The 15542-nt window shown below is 46.3% G+C and overlaps 1 protein-coding gene across 1 annotated transcript in view; it reads right to left on the bottom strand.

Moving 5' to 3' along the window:
- LOC109898012 (E3 ubiquitin-protein ligase SH3RF1) overlaps nt 1-15542 on the bottom strand; it is a 55616-nt gene that overhangs the window by 3530 nt on the left and 36544 nt on the right. Inside the window, exons 4-11 of the mRNA XM_020492738.2 lie at nt 14709-14804; nt 12859-13167; nt 8325-8435; nt 5326-5453; nt 4329-4499; nt 3933-4207; nt 3475-3785; nt 152-525 (exon numbers count right to left, since the gene is read on the bottom strand). Coding sequence (XP_020348327.1) covers nt 152-525; nt 3475-3785; nt 3933-4207; nt 4329-4499; nt 5326-5453; nt 8325-8435; nt 12859-13167; nt 14709-14804 — 1775 coding nt within the window. The remainder of the gene's footprint in view (nt 1-151; nt 526-3474; nt 3786-3932; nt 4208-4328; nt 4500-5325; nt 5454-8324; nt 8436-12858; nt 13168-14708; nt 14805-15542) is intronic.

Raw genomic sequence — 15542 nt, 5'->3', positions numbered from 1 at the left:
GGGGATACTGTACTGACACATTGCAGAAGCACAGGAGATCAGAGACGACACACACACACACACACACACACACCACAATTCCAGCAGAATGACAACATCAGACAGACCTTTAACAATATGTCACTGTTCTACAATATAAGAAATGCTGTACCTCTCGCATAGGATTGGCCGAGCGTCATGCTGCTGGGAGGTGAGGGAGGAGCATGCCTGGCGAGGTGGCGGGGCGATGGGGGTACATCCGTCCAGGGGGCTACTCTTACGGTGCGTTAACTCCGCGGCTGAGGAACAGGAGGATGAAGAGGCGGCAGTAGACTCAGGCTCCACAGGGCAGGGGACAGCACGGCCATGGTTACCCACGACAACGCCAGCAGAGGGGGGAGAAGGGGTAATGTCGGGGCCCATGGCCCCCTGGAAGACATCCCCCGTAGCAGCCTGCTCTGCCTCCAGGGTGGGGGATGAGGGGGGAGAGGGGCGAGACTTCTTCTTGTTAGACGACAACAGCTTCAGAATACCTTTCTTTTCCCTCTGCAGAACAAAAGAACGAAAGAGAGAAAAATTACCATGCACTTGTCTGATATTGGTGTAAGCTGCATATAGACTGTCTTACAGGAACTCACTGTGTGGACAGTCAAATCTGCATAAACATAATCTATTGTCATGGTCATTAGGGCCAGATGAGAATTTGCTCCAGACTAAATCACTGTTGTGTAATGATGTCTTCAGGGCTCCAGCCAGCAGAGTTTCTCTCACTCTCTAACTCAATTCCCAGGGCCCACCCGTGAAACAGACAGAGCTCTGTGTGAGAATTTGTTTCTAAAGATAAACTGGAAGGACTCCTGTGTTCAACAAAAAATACTGAGCGCCTGTTATTCAAAACATGGGCACCAGAAACTCTGGGCAAATGTGAACTATTTCACCAATCCACTGTAGCAGTGTTTCACATCAGCCAAATATGCTAGGCATGATAGAAGTAGCTACAGGGGCAAGAAAAAGTATATGAACCCTTTGGAAATAACTCGATTTCTGCATAAATTGGTCATAAAATTTGATCTTCATCTAGGTCACAACAATAGACAAACAATCTGCTTAAACTAATAACACAAACATCTATATGTTTTCATGTCCTTATTGAACACATCGTATAAACATTCAGAGCAGGGTGGAAAAGTATGAACACTTGATTTAATAACTGGTTGACCCTCTTTTGGCAGCAATAACCTCAACCAAACATTTTCTGTAGTTGTGAATCAGACCTGCACAACAGTCAGGAGGAATTTTGGACCATTCCTCTTTACAAAATGGTTTCAGTTCAGCAATTTTCTTGGGGTATCTGGTGTGAACTGCTCCTGAGGTCATGCCACGGCATCTCAAATCGGGTTGAGGTCAGGACTCTAAATGGGCCACTCCAGAAGGCGTATTGTCTTCTGTTGAAGCCATTCTGTTGTTGATTTACTTTGGTGTTTTGGGTCGTTGTCCTGTTGCATCACCCAACTTCTGTTGAGCTTCAAATGGTGGACAGACAGACTAAACTCCTCCTGAAAAATGTCTTGATAAACTTGGGAATTAATTTTCCCGTCGATGATAACAAGCTGTCCAGGCTCCAACGCAGCCCCAAACCATGATGCTCCCTTCACCATACTTTACAGTTCGGATGAGGTTTTGATGTTGGTGTGCTGTGCCTTTTTTCTCTCCACACATAGTGATGTGTGTTCCTTGAAAAACAACTCAACTGTAGTTTCATCTGTCCACAGTATATTTTGCCAGTAGCGCTGTGGAACATCCAGGTGCACTTTTGCAAACTTCAGACGTGCAGCAATGTTTTTTTTGGACAGCAGTGGCTTCCTTCCGTGGTGTCCTCCCATGAACACCATTCTTGTTTAGTGTTTTACGTATCGTAGACTCGTCAACAGAGATGTTAGCATGTTCCAGAGATTTCTGTAAATTTTTAGCTGATACTCTACGATTCTTCTTAACCTCATTGAGAATTCTGCACTGTGCCCTTGCAGTCATCTTTGCAGGACGGCGACTCCTAGAGAGAGTAGCAACAGTGCTGAACTTTCTCCATTTATAGACAAGTTGTCCTACCGTGGACTGATGAACATGAAGGCTGTCAGAGATACTTTTGTAACCCTTTCCAGCTTTATGCAAGTCAACAACTCTTAATTTTGGGTCCTTTAAGATCTCTTTTGTTCGAGGCATGTTTCACAGCAGGCAACGCTTATGGTGAGTGTTTTTAATAGGGTAAGGCAGCTCTAACCAACATCTCCAATCTCGTCTCATTGATTGGGCTCCAGGTTAGCTGACTCCAATTAGCTTTTGGAGAAGTCATTAGCCATACTTTTTCCAACCTACACTGTGAATGGAATGTTTAAATGATGTATTCAATATAGACAAGATAAACTAACTAATAACACACAAATTATTGTAAAAACACTATGTTTGTCTGTTGTTGTGACTTAGATGACCAATTTATGCAGAAATCCAGGTAATTCCAAAGGGTTCACATACTTTTTCTTGACACTATATACAAACGTGAGAGATATGCTACCATTGCTGATAGCAATACTGATGGCGAAGTTGTGGGGATGTAACGATTCACTGATGTGCATCGGTACCCAGTTCAAATGTTTAAGATATGGAGTGCATTGGTCCACGGGAGCCCAAACCGTGCGCAGCTTCGCGTGCTGACCAATAGGTAGGCCTATTCCTGATCTGGCACATCTGCACGTCACCTTCAGCATTCAAATGTTTGTAAAATGGCTGGCGCAATATTAATGATCAAACAAGTCGACTAAATGGGGACAGCTGTAGTCGAAAGTGTTCTACAGGGATGCTGGCCATGTTGACTCCAATGCTTCTCACAGTTGTGTTAAGTTGGCTGGTGGACCGTTCTCTTGATACACACATGAAACTGTTGTGTAAAAAACCCAGCAGCATTGCAGTTCTTGACACAAACCGGTGCTCCGGCACCTACTACTGTACCCCGTTCAAAAGGCACTTAAATCTTTTGTCTTGCCCATCAATCCCTCCAAATGACACGCATACAAAAATCCATGTCTCAGTTGTCTCAAGGCTTCAAAATCCTTCTTCAATTAACTTGTCTCCTACCCTTCATCTACGTTGATTTAAGTGGATTTCACAAGTGACATCAATAAGAGATCACAGCTTTCACCTGGTCAGTCTGTCATGGAAAGAGCAGGTGTTCTTAATGTTTATTATGAGATAGGGGTGAAATCTAAAGTTGTGCTATATATGAGCTCCATCAGCAGATTTGAATTTAGAATGGAAAATAAATGTGTTCATTCATCAAATGTTAGTGGATCAAATCGTATCACATCAAACCGAATCGCATCGTTTCAAACTAAAACGTATCGTTCCTGTATGGTATCAGACCCAAAGTATCTAGATACGTATAGAATCGTCTGGAAAGGGATCGATGCACATCCCAACTAGGGTGCTATCACGAATGCCCACCTTGCCATCCTTGTCCAGCCGACAGGCGAGGGAGGAGTTAGCTGACATGGAGTTGCCGTTGCCAGGGGCGACAGGCATGGTGAGGACTGCCACTTGTCGCAGGGCATCGCCATCCAGGGACGCGGCGCTGACGTTTGGCGGGGTGAGGGAGGCAGCAGCACATCCCAGTGCCACCCCAGCACGGACACAGCCCTGGGCAGGGTTGGAGGAGGAGCAGGTCTGGGATTGGCACACTGCCAGGTAGGCTACAGATGTCTGTGACTGGATGGGCGTCACAGCAGCCGTGGGCCGGTCCTGACTGTGGCATGCAGCTGGGGGCAGATGAGAGGCACGTGGTTAGACCATACACACAGAACCATATGCACCTTTCATCAAAAACTCACAATCACATACACTATCCTACACTGGCTACATAGAATGCATGCTTGCACCCTTCCTCTTCCCCCAGGGGACCCTACCTGTCCTGACAGCATTGCGTGCCTGGTTAACAGTCATCTGGGACGTCATGTGCATGAGCACCTTGGCCTGTCCCGTTGTCACGTGAGCAGCAGTCACCATGCCCGCGGGTAAAGGGCTGGCGAGGGCGGGGCAGATGGGGAGGGCCTTGTTGAAGTCAGGCCCTGGAACAATGGCCCCCAGAGGAGTGGAGGAGGGGCTGACGACGGTGACCCCTCGCCCAGCCTGGGTGCACAGAGCAAGGGGCGCTTTGGGTTGGGTGCTGCCGGACACCGTCCTAATGGGACAAACAGAGGACAGGGAGGAAGAGTTAGGGCAGGGGAGCCTTAGGAACGCTGCATATACAGAGATAATCAGTGTGTGTGTGTGTGTGTGCGCGTGTAATGTCTGCGTCAGACCTGCTGACGGGGCTCATGTAATTGCCAGGAAACACTCCTATCTTGCCAGTGTGCATGGAGGTGCCTTTGAACCATCCATCTTGACAGCGCTCCAGCACCAGGAACATCTCTCCCTTCCTCAGCTCCAACTCATCCTCCTTACGGGGGGTGTAGGGAAACAGGGCCACGTAGCTGGAGAAGGAGGTGAGAGACGGGGAACATCAAACACATATATGGACACACACACGGGGGACTGTCCAATTACCCTCAGGAGGAAATGAGTCAATCGAAGACGTGTTGTGTGTTTCGAACATTTAGTCACCACAGTCTAAAGAATGTTCGTCAACATCTCCTCTCTCTCGCTCTGAAACCCTTACTGGAAGACAGAGGCGGACAGTCCCTTCTGGACTGGTCTTCCTACAGTACATTAAGAGAAAGCTGCATTATACTACTGTAGAGGAATGCTATGGTTATGTTCTGAATGACACAGCTATGTGGGTCAGGGCACCACGGAGGTGCTGTAAAGGGAGTGGGAAAGGCATGTCTCCAGGAACCTCAGAGGCTTTAAAGAACCACTGCTAAAAGACAGCATAGACACTTTCACTGGTGTCAGGGGAGGGGAAATGAAGAAAAATGTAGACACACACACACACACACACTTTGGGGAGGTGGGCCGTATTTAATTCCAATCAGGTGTCTGGAGTCTCAGAGGAGTAATGATGTGAGGGGCCAGGGGTCAAAGGTGACAGACAGGGTCTCTGATAGGACCCAGGAGACTGTCCCCCACAGGTGTTGCCCTTTCATCCGTCAACGGAGCTCTGGGTCAACCTCTGGTGCTCCACACTGACAGCTTAGGGGTCATTCAGAGGCTTGGAGAACTCCCAGAACCCACCCAGAAGGACCCATGCCCTAGCCATGTGTGGAACCTGCTGTTTCACTGCATGTTCTCTCGGGATTAGCGTGCTTGTACTTTATACGTGGAAGAGTGTTACATGCATCTGTGTGTGTGTGTACTCACACTGTGGGTCTTTGCCGCCCACTCTGTTCGCTAGTGCTGGGGAAGGGTCTCTGACTGGCAGCCAACGAGGAGGCTGCTCCCACCGCTGAGGATTGTGGTGGAGGCGGCGGGGGAGGAGGGCGAGCATCCTGTCAATGAAAAACAAACATCAACAACGACAGTCTGAAAGAGATTAGACAACATATTAGAACAGTTTACAGTGAGCTTGTAAACTGGGGGGGGGTCTTGAGTCGTCTGAAACATGACCTGCCAAACTGCGCCATCTGCACCAATGTGTCAGAGGAAACACCGTTCAACTGACAACAAGTCAGCCTGCAGGCGCCTGGCCCGCCACAAGGAGTCGCTAGAGCGCGATGAGCCAAGTAAAGCACCCCCGGCCAAACCCTCCGCTAACCCGGATGACGCTGGGACAATTGTGCGCTGCCCTATGGGTCTCCCGATCCCAGCCGGTTGTGACACAGCCTGGGATCGTACCCGGGTCTGTAGTGACGCCTCTAGCACTGCGATGCAGTGCCTTAGATCACTGCGCCACTCGGGAGGCCCACCCCTGGCCTTTTAACCAATGACTGACTAGGTGTTACATAATGAGAGAAACTGGTCAGTGAAAGAGGGATATCATTTACTCTGTTCAATGAGGGAGAGTATCGCTTGACACAGAGGTTTGGTCTTGTCCCCAACTTCCCCTGAGATCTGGGAAGGAATCTCCAGCATGCTTGTTTGCTTGTTTGTTGCTATAGAAATGACACTGGGGCCTGGTGAATCCATTGCTGTGTTTAATGAGGACCATATGAAAGTAAAAACATTTCTTTAAACATTATATAGTTCAGCCCACAGGCCCGCAGTGAGCGGATTCCACTGGGCTCTACTCCTTGTTCTGCCTCTAACGGGACAGAAACCAGACCTAAACAACTATTACACAATCATACACAGACACATTGGTGTACTGAGAAAGAGGTGGGTTTCTTCTAAACATGTGTAACTATCCATGTACAGTGACTTCAGAAAGTAGTTATACCCATTGTCTTGTTACAGCCTGAATTCCAAATGGATTGTCTCACCCATCTACACACAATATCCCATAATGACAAAACTGAAAACACGTTTAGACATTTTAGCTAATTTATTTCAAATGAAACACAGAACCATCTAATTTACATAATTATTCAGACCCCTTTGCTATGACACTCCAAATTGAGCTCAGGTGCATCCAATTTTCTTTGATCACCCTTGAGATGTCGTTACAATTTGATTGGATTCCACCTGTGGCCAATTCAGTTTGGACATGATTTAGAAAGAAACACACCGGTCTACAAGGTCCCACAGTTGACAGTGCATGTCAGAGCAGACACTACAACATGAAGTCTGTAGATCTCTGAGATAGAATTGTGATGAGGCTTACATCTGGGTAAGGGTTTAACAATTTCTAGAGTGTTGAAAGTTTCCAAGCGCACCGTGGTTTCCATCACTGGGAAATGATAAAAATATGTAACTACCCAGACGTCAAAACCAAACTGAGCAACCGGGCAAGAAGGACCATGTTCAGGGAGGTGACCAAGAACCCAATGGCCACTGACAGAACTACAGAGTTCCTTGGCTGAGATGGGAGAACCTGCCAGAAGGACAACAGTCTCTACAGCACTACACCAATCTGGGCTTTATGGGAGTGGCCAAACAGAAGCCACTCCCGAGAAAAAGGCACATTACAGCACGCCTGGAGTTTGCAATAAAGGCACGTGAAAGATTCTGTCTTCCGATGATAATTTTTTAAAGATATTTGGCCTGAATGCAAAGCGCTATGTCTGGAGAAAGCCAGGCACAGCTCATCACCCGTCTAACACCACCACTACCTTGAAGCATGGTGGTGGCAGCATCATGCCATGGGGATTCTTTTCAGCAACTGGGACTGGGAGACTGGTAAGGATAGAGGGAACAATGAATGGAGCTCATATACAGGCAAATTCTTGATGAGAACCTGCTTCACAGTGCAAACAGACTGGGGGTGAAGATTTACGTTCTGACAGGACAATGACCCTAAGCATATAGCCAAAGCAACGCTGGAATGGCTTCAGAACAAGAATGTGAAAGTCCTTGAGTTGCAAAGCCAAAGCCCAGACTTGAATCGCATTGAAAATCTGTGGAAAGACTTGAAGATTGCGGTTCACAGCCACTTCCCATCTAACTTAACAAAGCTTGAGAAAATCTGCAAGGAAGAAAATCCCCAAATCCAGATGTGCAAAGCTGAAACAGACATACCCAAGATGACTCAAAGCTGAAACAGAAATACCCAAGATGACTCAAAGCTGCAATCGCCACCAAAGGTGATAAAGCATTGACTCATGTGTGAATCCTTATGGAAATGAGATATTTCATTTTCAATATATTTTCAAACATTCCTAAAAACATGTTTTCATTATGGGGTATTGCGTGTAGATAGGTGAAATCCAAAAATGGATTTCAGGCTGAACAAAATGTGGAATAAGTCAAGGGGTATGAATACTTTGACGGCACTGTATCTGCAGAGAAATAAACAAGGAACAAGATAAATGTGTCTCAACTTGACAATAACAGGCCTGAGGAGCAGACAGACATAACTACTATGGAGCAATGGGGGAGGGAGTGGCACAGCACTCAGAAGGGCCTACATGCTTGTGTGTGTGCGCGCGCTGCCGACGCTAGAGCGGAGATAATTAGATTGCCTGCAGGCCAGAGAAATCATCTGTACAGAAACATCATGTAGAGTTCTCCATTGAAGCGGAGAGCTCAACCTTTATGTATACATTCTCAGCAGTACCACATAGCAACACAGTCACACACCCTTCCCCACACTCCGCTGAACACTGCACAGCCATGGCAGCAGACGCCCATACGCTACTGTATGCAGGTTCCGTTTTAAGAGGAACCTGATGTAAGTGAAGTGCCATGGGCCAATTAAAAATATTTTAAAGCCAGTATTAGAGGCCCCGTAGTGTAGTTTCAGTTGAAGAGAGAACTCTACCTACCACAGGGATGGATTTGTAGCTCGTCTCCGGGGGAAACGTGAAGACAGTTGCCGTAGTAACTGGACTGCTGGGGGGAGGGGTCACTATGAGTCCAGCTGTGCAGATGTGTACCTGTTGAGGATGGACAGAGTCAGACAACTTCCTCAATACCACCACTACTCCTACAATATAATAGCATTACACACAGAGCACAGGACTGTGTGCTAGAACAACTATGGTATTTCAACGATAGTTGCATCCCTCCATTTGTGCTAGTCTGTCTCCTCGCATCCAGTCTCACATGGGCAGAAGACTTATGTTTGATCTGACAGACTAGTTATTTAATCTCTAAACAGGGTTGGGGAGTAACTGATTACATGCAATCGGATTACAAAAAAAAAAAAAAAACAGTACCCAGTTACATTACCAGCACAAATATTGTAATCAGATTAGAGATACTTTTGAAAAACTAGATGATTCCTTATTGGATTACTTTTCAATTCAGAAAGGATGTTCGCGAAATAATATATTGACACATTTCTGTTTTCTCAATGACGTTCAAGTCAGCATTGAAAAAAGGATGACTTTTTCCACCTGAGCTAGTCTAACCACAAGTCAGAGACCACTATGATGACACACCAAATGCATAAAATGGATCCCTTTTGTCTTCTTCTAATACCTCTTATAGGGAAAGTCATCAATTTACAATACTGAGTTTGGGTAATCCAAAAGTTACATTACTGATAACAATTTGACAGGTAACTCGTAACTAACGGATTACATTTAGAAAGTCACCTACCCAACCCAGTCTCTAAAACATGTCACACATGGCCTTAAAATGTCACATTGAAATGAAATGTCGCCTTCACAGCAGCGGTGGAGCCAATTGGCTAAGTTAAGCTGTGCTGGTGTCCTGATGACACGCTTGGCTGGGTGAGGTCATATGACTGTCAAGAACAAGTTTCCATTGGCCGGGTGAAGACGGATAACTGCTGAGGCCCCTTGCTGAGAGAGAGTGAACCACAGTGATTCACGCATTGCGCGACACTGACTCACACGTTGCATGACACTGACTCACAGGGCAATACTGTTGGACACACAATGTCTCCTTGTACCCTTTACTCCCCGCAAGCCATGCATGACTGCCCCAGACAGAGCAGAGCAGCCGAAAGGTAAATCATTACCGAGGACCCACGTCAAACTGAAATCAACTGTGTAGCAGGGGACGGTGCAATGAGGCAAGACGGCCACAGAAAACATCTCATCGTGAGGGGCTGCAGTACCCACACTTGCAGTACTGTACTAGGCTATATCTGTGTTGAGCATTTAGCTATATGTGTATAAGCCACATATATGTGAGTGTATGTGTACAGCACATCAGTTACAACGTAACAGTGTTTCCAATTTACAACACATTAAAAGAGTAGCAGTTCTGTTTTCATACACTACGGGCTCCTTTAGGTCGAGAGTCTCTTCAAGTCCATTCCCTCTGAAATAAAAGCAGTGGACAGAGGGCGTGTTCATTTCCATACACTCCCTCCCTCTGGCCCCCCGGGCAACAACTGCTTCCCGTGGTTGTTTTTCAGTCTGCTTTGAAGGAGCGGGAGAAGAGAGGCGAGAGGCCGAGTCACAGATTCCACCTGGGGTGTCTCTCCATCTTTATGTTTTTATTAAGCCCATTAATCTAGAAATCAAACCATCGTGGGTCGTACAGAGCCTGTTTCAAAGAGCAGGCTCACCTCCCAGGTGGGAACGGAGGTTTTATAATAAAGAGTGTCTCGTTCATAATGAGGGCAGATAAAGTCTGAAGAGTTTAAAATACATCATTCTCCCCTCCCTGTGTGGCCAAGGCTTTAATGAGAGCTGGATCATCCCAAAATGAAAAGGTATATGGATGCACAAAAATACTCCGTTTCTGGAGAAATGGTCAGCACACACACACTGAGGAATGCCAGCAGTTGGAGAAAGGATTTGTGAGAATGCTGTTTCCCAGGAGAAGCTGTGGGTAAAGCATGTTAGTGTGTCTGAAATGTGTTGCAGCCCAATGCCCAAGGGGGTGAGACAGCGAGAAGACACTCAAATAGTACATTCTATTCTCCTACTCAAAATATAACCAAGAAGAGAATCACACCCTCCAAAATCAATGCTCAATTTCTGACTGCTGCAACAGTCAGAAAAGGCCGGGGACTACGAGGGAGACCACTGAATGCTGTCAAACGACAAGACTATAAATAGGTAAAGAAAAGTATAGGTAAAGTAGGTAAAGAAAAGTCAAATTTTTTAAGATACTTTTGGTCATGTAGTGTATGTGGACACCTGTTCATCGAACATCTCGTAAAAAAAGAATGGAGTTGGTCCCTCCTTTGCTGCCATAACAGCCTCCACTCTACTGGGAAGGCTTTCAAGAAGCCACGAGCATTAGTGCGGTTGGGCATTGATGTTGGGCGATTAGGCCAGGCGCGCAGTCGGCATTCCAATTCATCCCAAAGATGTTCAATGGGGTTGAGGTCAGGGCTCTGTGTAGGCCAGTCAAGTTCTTCCACACCAATCTCAACCAACTATTTCTGTATGGACCTCGCTTTGTGCACGGGGCTGTTGCCACAAAGTTGGAGCACAGAATAATCTAGAATGTCATTGTATGCTGTAGCGTTAAGATTTCCCTTCACTGGAACTACGAGGCCTAGCCCGGACCATGAAAAACAGCCCCAGATCATTATTCCTTCACCAAAACTTTAGTTGGCACTATACATTGGGGCAATTAGCATTTTTCTGGCATCCCGAAAAAACCCAGATTTGTCCGTCAGACTGCAAGATGGTGAAGCGTGATTCATCACTCCAGAAAACGTATTTCATCACTCCAGAAAACATACTTCTCCAGTCCAAGCTTTACACCACTCCAGCCGACGCTTGGCATTGCGCATGGTGATCTTAGGCTTGTGTGCGGCTGCTCGGCCATGGAAACCCATTTCATGACGCTCCCGACGAACAGTTATTGCGCTGACGTTGCTTCCAGAGACAGTTTGGAACTTGGTAGTTAGTATTGCAACCGATGACAGCCAATTTTTACACGCTACGCGCTTCAGCACTTGCCGTTCCGGTTCTGTGAGTTTGTGTGCCTTATCACTTCACGGCTGAGCCGTTGTTGCCTCTAGATGTTTCCACTTCCCATATAACACTTACAGTTGACCAGGGCAGACATTTGACGAGCTGATTTGTTGGAAATCATCCTTGTGCTACGTTGTCACAGCTCTTCAGTAAAGCCATTCTACTGCCAATGTGTGTCTATGGAGATTGAATGGCTGTGTGCTCAGCTATATACACACCTGACAGCAACAGGTGTGGCTGAAATAGCCAAATTCACTCTTTGGAGGGATGTCCACAAACGTTTGTATATATAGTGTCATTCAAACCAAAATAATACTCATGAAATGAAGTCAACATTTAACCGTCATGTGAAGAGAGTGTATGCTCATTGGCATTGTCAGTATAGAAGTCCCTACTCTGTATACCAAGCAGGCTGGTGTGAGGCAGCTGTCGTCTCAATGCTCCTCTACGCTGTTCTCCACTGGAGAGTAAATGGAAGAAAAAAAACTGAGCAACCTACTGAAGGTTCTCACAGCCCCCCGTCAGTCACAAAACGCTTCAGCCTGCCTGACACGCTAACTAATCATCTGTCTGTCAATCTTATAGTCTGCGTGCCTGTCTGCCTGCTAAACTGTCTGCCTGCCTGTCTGTGTCTGTCAAGCCCCCAGCCACCCCACCCTCTCTCGCTACAGAGCCTGACAACCACAGAGCAGCTGTGAGTGGTTGCCATTCCGAGGTTGCTGTGGAAACCTCGGGGGCTAAGCTGGAGTCTTTTTTTGCGGGCGAGTGGAGTCACGCAGCCTTAATTTCAAACGCTTGGACGAAGCCTTGGCCTGTTCTGCATGACGTGGGGAGAGAGGGAGGGGAGTGTGGGTAATTGCTGACATAAGGAGAGTGGGAATCTATCGGGGAACAAAAATATCTGATGAAAACAAGAGTGTGGAATCTGCTTCTTGTTTGTTGCGTGAGCGTCTTTAGTGCACATAGTTTCCCTCGGTTCCTCACTCATTGCGCCTGATTAACAAGCCCAGATGGACAGTGTGGAGCCGACATGGACAGGAAGCAGGACACACACTGAGGGTTATGACAGATCTGGTGACAGAGTGACAAGTCCATCATCACCTATCCCACGAAATCAATGGCAGTGATTATACACTAGTCCATAGTACAGACACCCACCCATAGACAAATTAGCTGTTTTGCTGGCCAACATGACGGTTTTTACAATTCTGTTTTTTAAGGGGGTTGTTCAGAACAAAATTCTACAGTAAATTGTGGAGGAATTCATTACTAGGTACAATAGACTTTAGGTTCTGGGTAAATGAATTCCATTCATCATATACAAGAGTGCTTCAGACATAAGGTTCTCTCGATTTAGTGGCTTCCTCGTTGAATACAAGGCCCCTAACCAAACAGTACAAAGACACTGGACAAGAGGGAACGCAGTAGCTCCCTCTCCCTCCTATCTCACCTGTGAGGGTGCGCTGCAGGACAGTCCTCCGCTGATCTCGCTGATGCGTGCGGCTGCCGTGGGGTTGGAGGAGCTGATGAGGACCGGCCCACTGATCTCCATGGAGTGTCTCTGGGGGGGCGGGGCCAGACAGGGCTTGTGGGACATGGTGAGGGAGGTGAACGAGTGGCGCTTCTTACTGTTCTTCTTCTCCCCGGCCCGGTGGGGGCCCCCGTTACTCTGGGGGCCCGACGAGGCCCCCTCGCCAGAGTCCCCACTGGAGTCCCCAGGCTTGTCTAACTCAATCAGCTGGCGGGCCGCAGAGTTAAACTACAGAAAGAGAGAGGGAACAGGATGATATAGGGAAGGGAAGGTGGGAAAAGGTAAAGGGAGAACATGGAGAGCAGGATGTAGAGGGGTAGATAGGAGAGAAAGGGAGTTGTTAATATGATAATGAAAGCTGTCACTCCTCATAATGAAACTAGCCGTAGTGAAAACCAGCCTTTGCCGTTATCTGATGGGAGAAAGCAGTGTGCTGAGAATGCAGGCAGTGCCAGGGGGTTGAGAGAGGACCTTGGGTTCAGGGGGAGTGGAGGGTTTTCAGGCAGCCAGCGAATGGAGGAGACTGCAGGCCTTCACGGCCTCTTTCGTGTGAGGCAGGAATCAAAGGAGGAACAGTAAAAAGGGTTTAGCTAATCACAGGGAGGACGAGGGAGCACTCCACGACACAGATAGCCCCGAGCTGCTCTTCCTCTACTTACAACATCAAAGCGGAGAATTTTCACACCAATCCTGAGGAGAGGCAGTGCTAAGCTGGGTTCACCAAGTGGTCCCGTGTACACACGTAGCACTAGATCAGATGTACAGCCAAGTATATACAGCCAAATATAGAACGGGTATCAGTATAGAATCACTGCACAGACAGAACTCCCCATCCATAATCAAGTGTGGTTATGCAAGACCTAGATTTGAGTTTGTCCTCTATGACAGTGCCAGAATTGTTCATATTTTCTTTTAAAAAGATATTTACTGTGTGACATATGCTGAATGTACAGTGCTCATCATTTGGATATTTGTGTAACCTGTGCGAGACACGAATGAAAAATTTCTTCCTTGGAGGAACACATAGTATGTCTCTTGCTGTGAAAACACAGCCAATTGTATATGCACGAATGGTTTCGCATCCATTCCCTTCAAACCCCGTCGGGTTTCGCATCCAAACCCCGTCGGGATATTAGACAAACCTAAAAATCTGTCACATAAATAGGGCCTTTTTCTCCTCCTCTGCTTCTAAGAATGTCAATTTCGACGTCAGAGTCAAAGATTACCTTCACAAAAGCATTCACACGGAAAAAGGTCTTGCCTTCCTCAAATTGTGCTTCCTTTTATGACGTGTCTCCGCCCACTCCTGTGTTTCTCTCTACCATGCTCCTCCATTAAGAGATAAATTATGTTCTAAAAGGTTCTCATAGTGCCACTAGTTACTTCTGCATGTTACTTCTACATTCTCCAGTTATGTTTCAGGTCTATTACACAGGTAAGGTTCATCATCCCAGCAGGCAGTTCTCTACTAAAACAGCAGTGATCAGTGAGGCTTTAGTAGGACAGTGAATTACCTCAGGATGCCCAATCAGCAGTAAATCTACTGGCATGTTTAGTACTTTGGTGAAATATATTTTGACCATTTTCAGGGGCGAAGCAACAGGGGAGAGCAGAGAGAGCACTAATGTGCACATTTTGCAAGATGTCTAATAAAGCAAAAATGATAGCACTAACACACTCAGCATTTTCCAACCTCTTCCTGAGGTAAAATGGTCCCCTGGACATATCAGGGACGCTCCGGTTAACACCTGGAGGAACATTTCGCTTACCTCGACATATGATATGGGGAAGATTCCTATTTTATCCCCCAGCATTCCCTCTGCCCAGTTTTCATCCACTCGGCGAATCACAGTCAGAATATCATCCTAGAAGAAAAAATATACAGAGTTTGTTACCGGGCAGACTGTCATTAAAGATGCTGCTAACCAGCAGAGTCCTTTATGAAGAGAGAGAGAGAGAGACCATGTTTTATTAAAAACTAAAAGGAAGTGCCCACATTAAGGCTAGACTGCATTATAAGAGCAATAAACTGGATCCTGTTTAGAAAGGAACAAGCCAAGCACTTTCCTTTGTTACAGATTTTGCTCATAAGACATAAAAAACAGCAGACAGCTTATAAAAGTCAAAGATAGAAAGTAATGACCCATTGGCTATATTTGAATAGATCCAGGAATGAAGTAATTTAGCAACAGGGGTTGAAACCGGTTCAGGGATATGTTAAAATAACACTTATTTTACATTTATACTGTTCTGAAACAGAACCGTTATTTTAAACATATGGGAACCGGTTAATGCCGTTCTTTTACGTTCTGGCCATTTTTTTTCCCAGTCCCACAAAAATCACAAAGCTCTCTTCATGTGACAGTTTTTAGCGTCTATGCAAAGCCCTCACTGTCACTCAGAAACATGTTCCAGTGTCTGCCTGTCAGTGCATGTGTAGGCTACCTGCCACTGCATAGGTAGGTTACTGTAGAATGCTGACGATGTTACAACTGTGATTCAGAAATTAGGGAGAGAAATGTTTAATTAGAGAAGAATTTAACTGTTTCAATGCTAGTTAAGGATACTATAATGTAATCTAATTCAGAGAACACGTGTCATAA

The sequence above is a fragment of the Oncorhynchus kisutch genome, linkage group LG10 (genome assembly GCF_002021735.2).
Source record: "Oncorhynchus kisutch isolate 150728-3 linkage group LG10, Okis_V2, whole genome shotgun sequence".
NCBI classification, from domain to species: Eukaryota; Metazoa; Chordata; class Actinopteri; order Salmoniformes; family Salmonidae; genus Oncorhynchus; species Oncorhynchus kisutch.
The sequence above is the reverse complement of the archived record's forward strand: the minus strand, read 5'-3'. Positions and strand labels throughout refer to the sequence as shown.